Source organism: Nomascus leucogenys, chromosome 12 (genome assembly GCF_006542625.1).
Source record: "Nomascus leucogenys isolate Asia chromosome 12, Asia_NLE_v1, whole genome shotgun sequence".
NCBI classification, from domain to species: domain Eukaryota; kingdom Metazoa; phylum Chordata; class Mammalia; order Primates; family Hylobatidae; genus Nomascus; species Nomascus leucogenys.
Window position 1 is genome coordinate 9,457,706 of NC_044392.1, and position 15,398 is coordinate 9,473,103.

A 15,398-nucleotide genomic window follows, 5' to 3' on the forward strand; every position below is an offset into this window, starting at 1 on the left:
TGTGTGTGTAGGAAAGGCTGTACACCAACTGTTAGCAAGGTTACCGCTGCTTGCTGAAATTACAGGCAATAATTTTTTTTGTTTTTGTGTATTTTCTGGCATTTCAGAAATACAAGATAAGCAATAAACATGAGAATTTTTATTGAATACTAGAACAGAAAACTGTTGTGGTATTCTTTTAACAATATACCGGAATTCATTCAACTGTCTGCTTAGAATAAATAACTGGCATGTACATAATATTTAGGGAAAGTGCTATGGACTATTTTACACCAGTGTCGTTTCACCAAAAAACGTGATGCCGATGGCTCCCTTTTGTCAAGGGTTTCAAAGGTTCACCCTAACGTTCACGTGCATTTTCCCAGCGGAGGAAAGATGGTTGTTCTTCATCAGAGTCTGGGGCCTAAGAACGCAGGCTCCGTCTCCTCCCGCAGGAGCCAGGCTGATGATGCTCGCAGGGATCGGATACTGGGAGCCCCTGAATGCAGCCAACGCGGCGCGCACCGGTGGGGGCGTCTACGCTGGCGGAGCGGCTCCCCGGGAGGACGCTGGGAACCAGGCTTGGGCAGCCGCTGCGCAGGCGCACTGGGCCCCGACTGCCCGCCGCAGCGCTACGTGGGAGCGTGGCCGCGCAGTGCCGGGACCTGGCTGCAGCGGTGGGAAGGCGGGGGCGTGCCGGCCCAGCGGGGAGAAGGTGAGCGGGTGGGTATCCCGGGCTTGGGGAGCTGGGCGAGCCGGGAAGCGCGAGTTCCGCCCGCGGCCACCCTGTCGCGCGCGGTGCTCTCCGCAGCCCCGGAGTCGTGCTCAGACAAAGGCTGGGAGGCTAGGGCCGGGCGGGTCCGGCTCTGTGGGGAGGACTAACCCTCTGATTGGGGGAGGAGGAGACGGATTCTAGCGGTTTCGCGGTTTGCTACAGCCAACTAGTGAAAGAGCTGGGATTCCTAATCCCCGGCTACTTTACACATAATTACTGCCCCAAAGGATTGGGTTGTATTCGTCTCTTTGTGCTTCCTGACACCTGCGCGGTGCTTTGAACTTTGTGTGCTGTGTCTGCCCACCGCCTCCGTGTATCTTTTGGAAACATTTTACAGTGATTCATATATGTTCTAGCGTTCTGCCCTATGATTGAGCCTCCTTGGGCCTTTGCTGATTCTAATGTCTTCTGCCCAGCATCGGCAGGGGCTGCTGAGAGTAAATACTTGGCGCCTGCAGCTGCTGGCCGAGGAGACAGATGGAGCTCAAGTTGGGAGATGCGCCCTGACAGCCGATGATAGACACAAGTCCAGATCTCGGATTTTGATACTGTATGTTCCCTGGGTTCCTGAGAGAGGACATTGAGAAGTAGGAGTCGGCGATTAAGGAGATCGGTACAATTGGGAAGCCTCCTGTCAGAGCTTCCAGCAATTTCCTCATCAGAGGTGGACAAGCCCTATGGGCTAAGACAGAGTGTCCTCAGAAAGGAGTGCGGACGCCGTCATGCTGCAGCAGCTCCTCATCACCCCGCCCACCGAGGCCGGCACCTGGGCGAAGTTGCGTCGTCCAAAGGCGGCCACGGAGCGGGTGGCCCTGTGGGAGGATGTGACTGAAATGTTTAAAGCAGAAGGTGAGAATAAACTGCTGGGTGGGAGGGAGGAAAAGCAGTCCCCTCTAGTGTGAGAAGGAATGAGTCACTTGAGTGGAAGCATCTCTTAGGGAGACGAGTGGGTGGAAGGTTTCCGGAGTTCTTGATTGTGGCTCCTAGTCTGGGGTTTTCCTAAGTAGTAGTGGTCAGTTCAGCTTAGGACCAGTATTTCAGTGTCATGGTTACGTATGTTATTTATTTTCATCTTTCCTGTGGCCATGTGGGGCAGGATGGACTTAACCTGATTTTTCTTATTCTAACAATGGGGAAATGTAAATCAAATGGGAGGCCTGCCCAGGGTCACACAGGAACTTGGTGGCTAGGTCAGAAGGAGAAGCAGCAGGGGAAGTACCAGGTGAGCCTGGAGTAACTTGTGTTGGAAAGCAAGGAAGAGCTTAAAGACTAATGGATATGTGTCAGAAGAGGCCAGGTTTAAGGGTCTCTCACTCGACAGATTTGGGAAAGCTGAAGTATCCAAACTGATGGTAACACCTTGAATAAGTAAAATTCCACATGATCACCTTGACACTTAAAATAGAGAAAGATGGGGAGGGAAATTCATTTGCAAACATTGGAGGTAATTAATACACTGATTCCTTACTTTGAAAAATAGGTTGTTATGGGAATGAAAGATGCATTTACCTTGCCTTTTAGATCCTCTTCAGTTGGTGAGGGAAAGCTTTTCACAGAAAATGCCTGCCAATAATGAAGGTAGAAAGAGACCAGGTGTGGTGGCTCATTCCTGTAATCCCAGCAGTTTCCTTACTTTGAAAAATAGGTTGTTATGGGAATGAAAGATGCATTTACCGTGCCTTTTAGATCCTCTTCAGTTGGTGAGGGAAAGCTATTCACAGAAAATGCCTGCCAATAATGAAGGTAGAAAGAGGCCAGGTGTGGTGGCTCATTCCTGTAATCCCAGCAGTTTGGGAGGCCGAGGTGGGCGGATTGCTTGAGGCCAGGAGTTTGAGACCAGCCTGGCCAACATGACGAAACCGCATCTCTACTAAAAATACAAAAATTAGCTGGGCGTGGTGGCACATGCCTGTAATCCCAGCTACTCAGGAAGCTGAGGCATGAGAATCGCTTGAACCAGGAAAGCGGAGGTTTCAGTGAGCTGAGATGGCGCCACTGCACTCCATTCCAGGCTGGGTGATAGAGCAAGACCTTGTCTCAAAAATAAATAAAGAAATAAATAAATGTAGAAAGAATGATAGAATCTTTTACCGTAAATAAAATAATTGAAACGTTAATGGAGAACAGATACTCACATGATATCAAAGTATTGTCCCCTCAAATTACTTACTAAATGGCAAGGAATGAACATAATTTTCCAATGGTGAGGTGTGGTGGTCACAGTTTTAATCAAATGTCTCAGTAATGGGATAGCTGGGTATTTTATACTTTGCAGATAACTGTAATATAAAGCGCCTGGTACCACCTACAAGGTATTCCTACCAACAATGTTGAATGTGATCCTAAATTAAGTTTAAAGACTGAACTGCTGGTTTACACAAAATACAGTGGATGGAGAAATAAGATAAACCCCACATTGAGGATACAGTCAGACTGTTCTTGTATCTTAAAAAGACAACATCATGAAGAAAGGGGAAGTACTTATTCTAGAGTAAAAGGGATTAGAGGTAACAACCACTTTGAATGGGTAAGCCTTGATTAACTCCTGGTTTGGAAAAAAAATCCAGAATAAAAGTTGAGGAAACAGTTGAGGAAATCTGAATAGGGACTGAATATTTAGATGACACTATGGAATTATTGTTAATTTTCATAGATGTAATAAATGTTATTGTGGTTATACAAGAGAAGATCCTTATTTGAAATATTTAGGGATAAAGTATGATGCAGACAACTTTGAAATGCTTCAGAAAAAATGTAGATAGGTAAAGCAAATATGGTAAATATTAACAATTGTTGAATCTAGATGTGGATGTATGGATGTTCAATATTCATGATAAAAAGTTGGAATAAAATACAAAGACAGTTATTCATGTGCCTTAATTCCTAGTGCTTTTTTTTTTTTTTTTTTTTTTGAGACAGAGTCTTACTCTGTCACCCAGGCTGGAGTCCAATGGCACGATCTTGGCTTACTGCAACCTCTGCCTCCCGGATTCAAGCGATTCTCATGCCTCAGCCTCCCAAGTAGCTGGGATTACAGGTGTGCACCACGACATCCAGCTAAGTTTTTTGTATTTTTAGTAGAGACGGGGTTTCACCATGTTGGCCAGGCTGGTCTTGAACTCCTGATCTCAAGTGATCTGCCTGCCTCGCCCAGCCTCTAGTGCATTTTTTTTTTTTTTTTTGAGACAGAGTCCTGCTCTGTCACCCAGGCTGGAGTGCAGTGGGGCGATCTCGGCTCACTGCAACCTCTGCTTCCTGGGTTCAAGCGATTCTCCTGCCTCAGCCTCCCAAGTAGCTGGGATTACAGGTGCCCGCCACCACGCCCAGCTAATTTTTATATTTTTAGTAGAGACGGGGTTTTACTATCTTGTCCAAGCTGTGCTAGAACTCCTGACCTCATGATCCACCCACCTCAGCCTCCGAAAGTGCTGGGATTACAGGTGTGAGCCACCGCACCCGGCCTGTAATGCATATTTTTAATACCTCAAATTCAGCCAGTATTACTTAAATTCTAGAAAGCTGGCAGTGTGTTATGTATAGCACTTTAGCAGATGGAAAAAAATGAGCAAGATACAGTTTCTAGCCATAACCTCATTAATACTCAATTGAGAGAGATAATTATACAAATAAAGTAAAAAGCTGCCTGAGAGAGATACTAGAATAGATATAAAAACCAAGCTTTTGGGAAGCATAGGAGAGAATAAACTTTCTTCTCATTAAGGGTGTCTGGGGAAACTTTACTTGAACTGGGCCTGGAGGATATCTCAATTTTTCACCAAATAGGATTTGGGTGGGATACTATCCAGATGTGTTCAAAGAATGGTACTAGGATTGTGTGGGTAGGTGTGTCCAGTGGATGAAGGGTAATGTTTAGAGGAGATAATACTTGGAGAAGCCATGGACTGGTTGTGGAGGATCTTGAAATCTATGTTGATTAGCTGGGTATAGTGGCACACGCCTGTAATCCCAGCTACTCTGGAGACGGAGGCACGAGAATCTCTTGAACCTGGGAGGTGGAGGTTGCAGTGAGCCAAGATTATGCCACTGCCCTCCAGCCTGGGCGACAGAGCAAGACTGTCTCAAAATAATAATAATAATTTAAAAATAACAAGAAAGAAATCTATATTGAAGTGTTTGCATTTTTCTTTCTTGTCAGTAGGGAACCTTTGAGGATTTTTGAACAAAAGATTGGCCTGGGAGATCTCTAAGACCATTGGGAAATATTAATGGTGAAAGCAGCTTGCAGCAGGTCCTCCTTATTAAGGAGGCTTTGGGCTGCTCTTGGGTCGCTCTAAATGTCCCTCTTTGTGAACGTTTTTGGGGAGAAGCCACACTGAGTGGGTCTGTAGGCAGTTTCTCTGTTTGGGTGATTTGGGGAGATGCAAACCTCATGGCTCTTTTCCTTCCCCAGCTCTGCTGTCTCAGGATGCTGATGACATAAAGACCCAGGGAGAAAGTTTAGAGAGTAGAGTGACCCTTGGATCCCTGACAGCAGAATCCCAGGTGGGTTGGAGTTTCTGGTCACTTTCTTGACATCGCTTCTCAGATTTTAAGAGCACAGGAGTTTGATTTTCTTTGACTCAACCTCCTGGATTGGCTTTTCTTTTTTTTCTTTTTTTCTTTTTTTTTTGAGATGGAATCTTGCACTTTCGCCCAGGCTGGAGTGCAGTGGTGCGATCTTGGCTCACTGCAAGCTCCGCCTCCTGGGTTCATGCCATTCTCCTGCCTCAGGGACTACAGGTGCCCGCCACCACGCCTGGCTAATTTTTTGTATTTTTAGTAGAGATGGGCTTTCACCGTGTTAGGCAGATGGTCTCGATCTCCTGACCTCGTGATCTGCCCACCTCGGCCTCCCAAAGTGCTGGGATTACAGGCGTGAGCCACCGCGCCCGGCCGATTGGCTTTTCTTAGCCTGTTCTTCCTCAGAAAACCAGGCCACATCAGTTGATTTCACAGGTAATCTCCCCACCAGTAGTAACCCTCCACAGGAAACCTCTTGTCTTTGCAAACCTCTAGCCATTTATCCAACAAATATATTGTGCTGAGGCCGCATGTGTGTGTGAGAGAGAAAAAGAGATAGAGAGGAGAAGACGTAATGTAATGTAGTCCTTGCCCATGAAATTCACATATCATCTGGGAGAAAGACAAACATGAGTCATTTTAAGCAACATTTAAAAGTCAACAGAATCAGTTTCTGATATTCTTGGAGTTGTATACACTTCATTGATGACCTTTAAGTGAGGATTTTTGGTCAAGTCCTAGAGCAGGACTGTAACTGAAAAAAGAAATGAGTAGAGAAGATACTAGCAGGTCATGAAGAGCATGAGCTAAATAGGCGAAGCGGAAAAGGAGGGAAAACTTCTAATAGCAGTTTAAGAATGTGCCGTGTGTCCTAAATGAAGTAGTCAGAAAACTGATAGCATTGGCAAAGCTCTGCACTACCAAACCCCAGACGCATAGGGAAACTCAAGAAAATGAGAGAGTAGTCAGAGAAACAGAGGAGGGTATTATTAGAGAACAGAAGAGTTTTAAAGTGGAGTGATCTTGGTTCCCCAAATCACATGGTTTAATCATGTGTTTAAATCATAGGGTTTAATCCTATGTCTTTAACTTTTCTCAAATTCAGCTTTCTCATAGGTTAAATGTGGATGCTAACATCAGCCTAATAGGCCTGAAATGCATTTCAGAATTATTTACAATACAAAAGCATTAAAATATTCTCTATACTTAGGAGATTTGTTGTTATTTCAGCCTTCCAGTTTCTGAATTCCCTTAGCTTTTGGGAGGTTTTTTTTTGTTTGTTTGTTTGTTTGTTGTTGTTGTTTTTTAAATTATACTTGAAGTTCTGGGATCATGTGCAGAATGTGCGGGTTTGTTACATAGGTATACATGTGCCATGGTGGTTTGCTGCACCCATCAACCCGTCATCTTCATTAGGTATTTTTCCTAATGCTATCCCTCCCCCAGCCCCCCACCCCCGACAGGCCCTGGTGTGTGATGTTCCCCTCCCTGTGTCCATGTGATCTCACTGTACAACTCCCACTTATGAGTGAGAACATGCGGTGTTTTGTTTTCTGTTCCTGTGTTAGTTTGCTGAGAATGATGGTTTCCAGCTTCATCCATGTCCCTGCAAAGGACATGAACTCATCCTTTTTTATGGCTGCATAGTATTCCGTGGTGTCTATATGCCACATTTTCTTAATCCAGTCTGTCATTGATGGGCATTTGGGTTGGTTCCAAGTCTTTGCTATTGTGAACAGTGCTGCAGTAAACATACGTGTGCCTGTGTCTTTATAGTAGAATGATTTATAATCCTTTGGGTATATACCCAGTAGTGGGATTGCTGGGTCAAATGGTATTGCTGGTTCTAGATCCATGAGGAATCGCCACACTCTCTTCCACAATGGTTGAACTAATTTACACTCCCACCAACAGTGTAACAGCGTTCCTATTTCTCCACAGACTCCCCAGCATCTGTTGTTCCCTGACTTTTTAATGATCACCATTCTAACTGGCATGAGATCATATCTCATGTGGTTTTGATTTGCATTTCTCTAATGGAGTATTTTTAAAAAATAATTGTCAAATGGTTATTTATTTTTGTAGATCATACATAATAGACCCTTATACTTCTTACCCCAGAATATCTATCTCTGTCCAGACGTCTTCATTACTAGGCAGAATTCATGCTCCCTCCAAAAATGTGCTGTTCTCTCATACTTTTATTATTAACAGAAAAACCTAGGTAAGGTTATTTTACCCATGCTAAAGTATTCTCATTTTAACCAATTCTTTCAGCCCAACAAAAGTCCCTGTCATCTCTTGTGGCCTTAGCCCCTTCTGAGCTCCCCACTTTCTCAAATACTCCTGAACTTTATTGTCTTTAATCAAAATTACTGTAAATTGTACTGTGACCTTCTTTAATATTTCATGAACATTTTCACTTCAGCCAGATTGTAAGTTGTAGAGGTAACTTACATGTTTTATGCATTGTTTTATAACCTCCATTTTATGTAATCTATAATCATTAGAATAAATTAAATGATTAGTAAGAGAGTATCCAGGAAAACTTGATTAGAATCTCTTAGCATCTAGACAAGGTGAGAACAACTTCCTGAAGTCTGGCTGAAAAGGAACGTATTTGATGTTCTAGGAACTGTTAACCTTCAAGGATGTATCAGTGGACTTCACTCAGGAGGAGTGGGGGCAGCTGGCCCCTGCTCACCGGAATCTGTACCGGGAGGTGATGCTGGAGAACTATGGGAACCTGGTCTCAGTGGGTAAGGATGGGCGCCTCTTGAAAATAGAACGTACCTATTGGATGAAAACCTTTGCTTCTAAATTAAGTGCTTTGTTTGGGCTTTGGGTTCTGTATTAGAGGTTTCGTGTTTCCTTCTGAACACCCAGTCAGGATTGCTATGCTCTTTTCTGCTCTCTTCTTTCTACTCTACTCTGCTTTCTTTAGAAGGCCCGAATACCAAAGAACCATATTTATATTCTTGGGATGGCTCTGTGACCTCAGCACATGCATTTTTTTCTTCCCCAAAAGCAGGATATCGGCTTTCCAAACCTGGCGTGATTTCCCAGCTGGAGAAAGGAGAAGAACCATGGCTGATGGAGAGAGATATTTCAGGAGTTCCAAGTTCAGGTAAGTGCAAGGCAGGTGGGGCCTTTGTGATGTTAGCCAGAGAATTCCCCTCAAGGCCTTCTCCAAGCCGTGGGGAAGACTGAGGCCATGTGGATGGTGCATTCAAGAAAGTTGATTCTGTTATCTCTGTCACCCTTTTCCCACACTTGCATCTTCTCATTAGTCTCTCTGGAATCAGAGGAAAAGAGATGCCTTTCTCATCAGGGTTAACCTTCTTCATCATTTCTTTTGATCTGACTTTCATGATTTTTACCTCTTTCTCCAATATTCTAAACCTTGCTTTGATCATAGTTTCTTTCCCATGTACATTTAGATTTACACAGGTCTCTCCTCATTAAATACAGTCCACTTCACTGGACTCTCATGTCATTTTACCATCAGTTTCACTGTCTCTCAATGATTTCATTTTCAATATTTTTCTAATCCTTATTTTGTGATCACAGTTTCAATTGTAACTCTCTCATTTTAACTTGTGTAATTTAACTTTTCATGCCAGAAAATTTATGACTCTTTGAGAAATCAACCACAGAATTCGTTCTTAGCAGATCCAGTGGCTTTTAACAGTCTTCTTTAACATTTAAGTACAGTAATAATGACAGGTATTTACCTGGGTTCTCTGTGAATGATAGCTGGGTTCTCTGTAAGTCCCACATTACCTCTGTCTTACACGTGAGGAAAAGGAGGCTGATTAAGAAATGTATACAGGGCAGTTAGCTACTACTTGGTGGACTCAATATCTTAATTCTAATCATTCTGACACCACAGTTTGTGTGTTCTTATGGCACTATTTTACATGGCTGCATTAGATTATACATGTAGACCTCGCCACCTTAATATTCTTTCCTCTATCAACTAGTTTAATAATTTTTGTCTCCTCTATTTCTCTTATTGTTTTTTCAGTGTTTCTCATCAGTGTCTTTTTTAATGGAGATACATGATTTCTGCCTAGGTCAAGATAGGCTAAACGACTGTAATAAATTGACTCCAAAATTTCACAACAGATTTTGAGCTATAAGTTATCTCAAACAGAATATGAACTTATTCCTTGATCATATACTGATCTGGAGAAATTTTTTTTTTCTTTTTGAGACAGAGTCTTGCTCTGTCACCCAGGCTGGAGTGCCATGGTGCAGTCTTGGCTCATTGCAACCTCCACCTCCTGGGTTCAAGCAATTCTCCTACCTCAGCCTCCTAAGTAGCTGGGGTTGCAGGTGTGAGCCCCTGTGCCCGGCTAATCATTTTTGTATTTTTAGTAGAGACAGGGTTTCGCTATGTTGGCCAGGCTGATCTCGAACTCTTGGCCTCAAGTGATCTGCCTACCTTGGCCTCCTAAAGTGCTAGGATTGCAGGCATGAGCCACTGCACTGGGCCCTGGAGAAATTGTTTAGGTTACTGGACAGTTCCTCTTCATCTGGTGATTCAGAAGGATTCTTCTGCCTTGTGGCTCCTCTATCCACTAGGGTTTCCTCATCATCTGCATTTAGACAGCATAGAATAAGCGAGGAGTTATAATAGAAGAAGCAAAGGAGTTCATTTGGGAGGGGTTTATGGGCCAGTCTAAGGTGGTTCACATCACTTTCACTTTCATTCTCTTAACAGGAGAGACCTTTGTGACTTCACTCAATCTACTTCAAGGGAGATTGGGAAATATAATCTATTCATATGTCCAAAATCAGGGTGAACAGAGTTTAGGGAATAACCAGCAGACTCTGCCACAATTTCTGAGGAATCTCTGTCTTTTTTACACTGCTGCACTATTTCTGTACAAACTCCCACAGATGTTTTGTGATGGTTTCAAATATTCCTTCCATGCCCATATTCTCCATAATTTCATCTTTGTTTTATACATCCATATGAACCCTATTCTTATATATCTCTGGCATTTAGGACATCTCCACATAGAAGCACTGTACTTCAAACCCAGTACATCCAAAAACAGAAGCCATCTCATCTAAACAAGTTTCTCATCCTAACCTCCTCTGTTCTTTCAGTTTCTAGAAATCATGGTATCAGCAAGAACATTAAGCATGTTTTCTACTCTGTTTTTCCCTGGTTCCCCACAGCTTCTTCCTTAATATTACCTGTTAGATCCACTTCTACTGTTCATCTGTGTTGAGGCAACACTAAGGCACGTTTCCATCATTTTATGCCTGAGTTACTCAACTTTCTAGTTGCATTTGCTGATGTCTTACTTTCTTTTTCTGAATCCTCTTGAATGTTACTGCCAGGTTTGACCACTTGAAATACGACATTTATCTTGTTTTTACCTTAAAAAGAAAAATTAAACATCTCCCTATTCCCTGTAATCAGTAATCTAAACATCTCTGCTTGCTTTTTAAGCTAACTCCAAAATTTATTCAGCTATTTCTGAGCACTTTTTATGTGTTGTTACTAAAGTGAGGTTAGAAATACTAAGGAATAAGATTTTTTTGTGAACAGGAAGTATTGGTGCTTTAGGTTGGCAGAGCCCAAAATGGATGGATAGGAATAGTAAGGGTAAATATCAGAGAAACTCCTTCATCCAAAAATTTTATGCCAGGTATACAATGAATAAAATATATATTCTCTATCCTTAAAGATTTTACAGAGTAATTAACATTTTATCACAAATTGAGAAGCCATTTTCTACCTCTTATATTGGCAAAAATTATGAAGGTTGATCAAATCCAGTGAGTATGCAGGGAAAGGCACACATCCACAACCCATCAATTTCTCTAGTCAAGCCAGTGAAATACTGACAGGAGTATACAAGCATTTGTGTATAATGATGTACTATGGTGTAATTTTATAACAGTGAAAAATTGGAGACAAGTGAAATGTTTTTCAGTAGGGACAAGTCAAATTATGTTATGTCCATGCAGTAGAATGCAATGCAGTTGTAGAAAAAATAAGATAGCCTAGCTGGGTGGCTTACACTGTCTTCCCAGCAACTCAGAAGGCTGAGGCAGGAGAATTACTTGAGTCGAGGAGTTGGAGACCAGCCGGAGCAACATAGCATGATCCCATCTCTAAAATATAATAATAATTTAAATTTTTTTAAAATAAAGAATGAGATAAAACTTAATGTACAGATATAAAAAGAGGCCCATAAAGATACAGACTTAAGGCCAGGTGTGGTGGCTCACACCTATAATCTCAGCACTTTGGGAGGCCGAAGCGGGCAGATCACTTGAGGTCAGGAGTTTGAGACCAGCCTGGCCAACATAGCAAAACCCCATTTCTACTAAAAATACAAAAATTAGTGGCTGGGCATGGTGGCTCAAGCCTGTAATCCCAGCACTTTGGAAGGCCGAAGTGGCCGGATCACAAGGTCAAGAGATCGAGACCATCCTGGCCAACGTGGTGAAACCCCGTCTTTACTAAAAATACAAAAATTAGCTGGGCGTGGTGGCACATGCCTGTAGTCTCAGCTACTCGGGAAGCTGAGGCAGGAGAATCACTTGAACCCAGGGGGCGGAGGTTGCAGTGATCAGAGATTGCGCCACTGCACTCCAGCTTAGCAACAGAGTGAGACTTTGTCTCCAAAAAAAAAAAAAAAAAAATTACCCAGGTGTGGTGGCGCATGCCTGTAAACCTAGCTACTCAGGAGGCTGAGGCAGGAGAATTGCTTGAATCTGGGAGGCAGAGGTTGCAGTGAGTCAAGATTGCCCCACTCCACTCCAGCCTGGGTGACACAGCAAGACCCCATCACACACACACACACACACAAAAGACTTAAAACAGATGTAGATATGTATACCATGATCTTTTTTTTTTTTTTTTGAACAGATGTATATTTAAGACCATAGATGTACAAATTCATACACTCACATATACATTTTGGTGGGAAATGTATGAATGGAGACATTTCAGAATCCTCGCGACTGCAGGGAATTTTATCCCAGTTAGGGAGATGCTATCCTTTGTTAAAAGTCAGTGCATTCCTACATTATTCAGTGTTTTATTTTAGTGTTTAAAAGTATTTGAGATACCTTTTAAAATACTTTTATTTGTAAATAAAGAAAATTTTGTCACAGAAGTATGGGCTTGAGATGATATGATGTTAGAATCCTATCTTCCACCCAGGCATGGTGGCTTACACCTGTAATCCTAGCACTTTGGGAGGCCAAGGCAGGTGGATTGCTTGAGCTCAGGAGTTTGAGACCAGCCTGGGCAACATGGTAAAACCCCATCTCTACAAAAAATACAAAAATTAGCCAGGTATGGTGGCATGTGCCTGAAGTTCTAGCTACTTGGGGGACTGAGGTGGGAGGATTGCTTGAGCCTGGTAGGTCAAGGCTGCAGTGAGCCATGATCACACCACTGCACTCCAGTCTGGGTGACAGAGTGAGAGACCCTGTCAAAAAAAAAATTCTATCTTCCTTGATCTTCTGATATTTACTCTTATTGTCTTATTAGTTTATTTCCTCTTGCAGTTCACATGGATGAGCTCCTCCTAATTTCTTAAAATCATTTTACATTTTTCTTTGAGGTAGAGTCTTGCTCTCTTGCCTAGGCTGGAGTGCAGTGGTGTGATTACAGGCTGAGATGTGAATTGATCCTCCCAATTCAGCCTCCCAAGTAGCTGGGACTACAGGCACACACCACCATGCCTGGTTTTTTTGTTTGTTTGTTTTTTGTTTTGTTTTTTGTTTTTGTAGAGACAGGATCTCTTTATGTTGCCCAGGCTGGTCTTGAACTCCTGGGCTCAAGCAATCCTCCTGCCTCAGCCTCCTAAAGTGCTGGGATGATAGGCATGAGCCATCGCACCTGGTCCACCTTACATACTTCTAACAGCTTCTTTTCTCTACTTCTTCACTTGCATTCGTATCAGCTCTCTAGGTGACAGAATCACATTTGAAGACAATCCAAAACTCCTGTACCTAGTATATATATTTTGTCCTCCCATTCTCACTGTGGCAATTAATTTTTTAAAGTGCAGGGAATATGGGTTATTTTTATTTTTTTTATTTCTTTTAGACTTGGAGAGCAAAACAAAAACCAAAGAGTCAGCCTTACAGAATGATATTTCATGGGAAGAATTACATTGTGGCCTAATGATGGAAGGATCTACAAAAGGAAGCACCATGTATTCCACCTTGGGAAGAATCTCCAAATGTAATAAGCTAGAAAGCCAAAAAGAGAACCAAAGAATGGATGAAGGGCAAATCCCCTTGATGTGCAAGAAAACATTCACTCAGGAGAGAGGCCAAAAATCTAATAGATTTGAGAAAAGAATTAATGCAAAGTCAGAAGTTATGCCAGAACCAATAGGTCTTCCAAGAAAAAGAGATCGTATATATGACACATCTGGAAAGAGAAGCAGATACAACATAGATTTAGTTAATCATTCAAGGAGTTATACAAAAATGAAAACCTTTGAATGTAATATTTGTGAAAAAATCTTCAAACAGCTTATTCACCTTACTGAACACATGAGAATTCATACTGGGGAGAAACCTTTCAGATGTAAGGAATGTGGAAAAGCCTTTAGCCAAAGTTCATCTCTTATTCCACATCAGAGAATTCATACTGGTGAGAAACCCTATGAATGTAAGGAGTGTGGGAAAACCTTCAGACATCCTTCATCGCTTACTCAACATGTTAGAATTCATACTGGGGAGAAACCCTATGAATGTAGGGTGTGTGAGAAAGCCTTCAGCCAGAGCATTGGACTGATCCAGCATTTGAGAACTCATGTTAGAGAGAAACCTTTTACATGCAAAGACTGTGGAAAAGCATTTTTCCAGATTAGACACCTTAGGCAACATGAGATTATTCATACTGGTGTGAAACCCTATATTTGTAATGTATGTAGTAAAACCTTCAGCCATAGTACATACCTAACTCAACACCAGAGAACTCATACTGGAGAAAGACCATATAAATGTAAGGAATGTGGGAAAGCCTTTAGCCAGAGAATACATCTTTCTATCCATCAGAGAGTCCATACTGGAGTAAAACCTTATGAATGCAGTCATTGTGGGAAAGCCTTTAGGCATGATTCATCCTTTGCTAAACATCAGAGAATTCATACTGGAGAAAAACCTTATGATTGTAATGAGTGCGGAAAAGCCTTCAGCTGTAGTTCATCCCTTATTAGACACTGCAAAACACATTTAAGAAATACCTTCAGCAATGTTGTGTGAAATATACTAAACATCAAATAATCTATGTTGGAGCAAAAGATTCTAAATCAGTGGTTCCCTGATTTTTGGATTTCCCAAAACAAACATTTAAAAAAAATGGTTTGGCACAATGTTACCAACTCTTAATTTTGCCATATTAAAAACACAACTGCCTATTATCAGCATTGTTTCAGAAAAGAAAGGACATTTTAATATTTTTAAATGTAGGAACAGTTCCCCCCTCCTTTTTTTTTTTTTTTTTTTTTTTTTTTTGAGATGGAGTTGCTCTGTGCAGTGACTTGATCTCAGCTCACAGCAACCTCCACCTCCCAGGCTCAAGCAATTCTCCTGCCCTAGCCTCCTGAGTAACTGGGATTACAGGTGCCCACCACCACACCTGGCTAGTTTTTGTATTTTTAGTAGAGACAGGGTTTCACCATGTTGGCCAGGCTGGTCTCGAACCATTGACCTCGGGTGATCCGCCCATCTCGGCCTCCCAAAGTGCTGGGATTACAGGTGTGAGCCACCGTGCCTGTCCTGCACCCCCCCACTCCAACCCCGACCCAGACCCTTTTTTAAAAGACAGTTTCAGTCTTGCCCAGGCTGGAGTGCAGTGATGAAATCATAGTTCACTGTAGCCTCAAACTCCTGGGCTCAAGCAGTCTTCCTGCCTCAGCCTCCCAAGTAGCTAGGACTACAGATGTGTCCCACTATGTCTGGCTAATTTATTATTATTATTATTATTGTAGAGACAGTCTCACTATGTTGCTGGGCTGGTCTCAAACTCCTGGCTCCAAGCAGTTCTCCCTCCTCAGTCTCAATATGCCGCGATTACAGACATGAGCCACCATGTCCGGCCAGGAACAGCCTTTTATATTATGTCAGCTTT

At 42.5% G+C, this 15,398-nt stretch overlaps 1 protein-coding gene across 6 annotated transcripts; it reads left to right on the forward strand.

Moving 5' to 3' along the window:
• The first annotated feature begins 477 nt into the window (after positions 1-477).
• ZFP69B (ZFP69 zinc finger protein B) lies at positions 478-14,640 on the forward strand. Of its 6 annotated transcripts, none has more exons than XM_003273327.4 (6): positions 478-694; positions 1,171-1,603; positions 5,166-5,257; positions 7,908-8,034; positions 8,307-8,402; positions 13,362-14,640. In XM_003273327.4, the coding sequence occupies exons 2-6, from the start codon at positions 1,477-1,479 to the stop codon at positions 14,528-14,530; spliced, it is 1,611 nt and encodes a 536-aa protein (XP_003273375.2). In that variant the 5' UTR covers positions 478-694; positions 1,171-1,476; the 3' UTR covers positions 14,531-14,640. The 6 variants fall into 6 exon arrangements, with proteins under 6 accessions (XP_003273375.2, XP_030679415.1, XP_030679414.1 ...); XM_030823555.1 differs by having other exon boundaries at positions 478-702; positions 8,220-8,402; positions 13,362-14,637; XM_030823554.1 differs by having other exon boundaries at positions 8,220-8,402; positions 13,362-14,637.
• The last annotated feature ends 758 nt before the right edge of the window (positions 14,641-15,398 follow it).